General features: G+C 44.4%; 1 protein-coding gene across 1 annotated transcript; it reads right to left on the bottom strand.

Moving 5' to 3' along the window:
* Nucleotides 1–241: 241 nt before the first annotated feature.
* On the bottom strand, nucleotides 242–1,189 carry LOC116570912 (olfactory receptor 1L3-like). Its single transcript, XM_032308528.1, is given in 3 exon segments — nucleotides 242–559; nucleotides 561–892; nucleotides 895–1,189. Coding segments are annotated over 3 exon segments (945 nt in total).
* Between the last annotated feature and the right edge of the window lie 246 nt (nucleotides 1,190–1,435).

Raw genomic sequence — 1,435 nt, 5'->3', positions numbered from 1 at the left:
GGAGCCCTAATGAGGTGGCTTTAATTGGTGGGTATATACATATCATATATATGATATATTATTATACTGTAAAATAAATTTAAGAAATTATGAATATGAAAAAACAGGTACAATATTCTTGTCTGATCACTCGTACAATTTCCCACGAATACTCGACTTAGGTATGCTAGCCTCTAGTAACTGGATATGTATACCCGGAATCAGCAGAAATGAGGGCTCAAAGACTTGCTCCTGAGTGTGCTCAGGAAGATGCTGCCTGGGACCTCCTCCTGCCCATCAGCTTCCTCATGCCCCACTTCATGTCTCTGTTCCTCAGGCTGTAGATAAAAGGCTTCAGCATGGAGGACAGAACCATGTAAAGGACCGTAGCCACCCTGTCCTTGATGGTGTAGCTGGACAGGGGTCGGAAATAAACATAAATAATACTTCCATAAAAAAGGGTCACCATGGTGAGGTGGGAGCCACAGGTAGAGAAAGCTTTACGCTTCCCAGCAACTGAGGGGATCTTAAGAACAGCAATGAGGATCTGGAAGTAAGAGATGATAACACATATAAAGAGGGGTCACCAGGATTACTAATCCTTCTGTGTTAATTACAACTTCAGTGACGAATGTGGAGGAACAGGACAATTTCAGCAGAGGGTTGATGTCACAGAGGAAGTGGGGGATAACATTGGAGTTGCAGAAGGTGAGATGATTTATCAGGAGAACTAGTAAGAGGGAATGGAGGTCAGAGAAGGAGCAGGAGAAGACCAGCAGCAGGACACAGCGGTGGTGGCTCATGATGGTGACATAGTGGAAGGGATCACATATGGCCACAAAATGGTCAATGGTCATGGCCGCCAGGAGGTAACTTTCTGTGTTGGCAAAAGCTGAGAAGAAATACATCTGGTCATACACTCAGCATAGGAGATGGACTTCTTCTCTGACAGGAAGTTCACTAGCATCTTGGGAACAATGGTTGTTGTGTAGCAAACATCAGTGAAGGATAAGATGCTGAGGAAAAAATACATAGGTGTCTGGAGCTGAGTGTCAGAGTGGATGGCCAGAATGATGAGCAGGTTTCCCACCAGTGTGACCACATACATGATGAAGAACAGGGCAAAAAGTGGCTTCTGGTTCTCCGGCCGGGAGGACAGTCCCAGGAGGATGAACTCAGACACACTACTGGTTTGGTTGACTCTCTCCATAATCCTGCCTGTGCCAGTGAATACGGAAAATTATAGAACTTTCAATTCAACGAGTTTCAATTTATTCCTCTCTCTCCTAGGATTCCTATAAATTGTCCATGATTCTGTCTACCCTTCTACAGTCCACAAGAAGTTGAACAATACAAAAGTTTAGCCTATGTTAAATGCAGAGACATCAGAGAGGATTTCCTTTCAGAAAGAATTCCAGGTGGACCTCAGTGATGCCTATTTTTCTGGGTCCCTCCC

Source organism: Mustela erminea, chromosome 12 (genome assembly GCF_009829155.1).
Source record: "Mustela erminea isolate mMusErm1 chromosome 12, mMusErm1.Pri, whole genome shotgun sequence".
Classification (NCBI taxonomy): Eukaryota; Metazoa; Chordata; class Mammalia; order Carnivora; family Mustelidae; genus Mustela; species Mustela erminea.
This window is presented reverse-complemented; position numbering and strand designations above follow the sequence as displayed.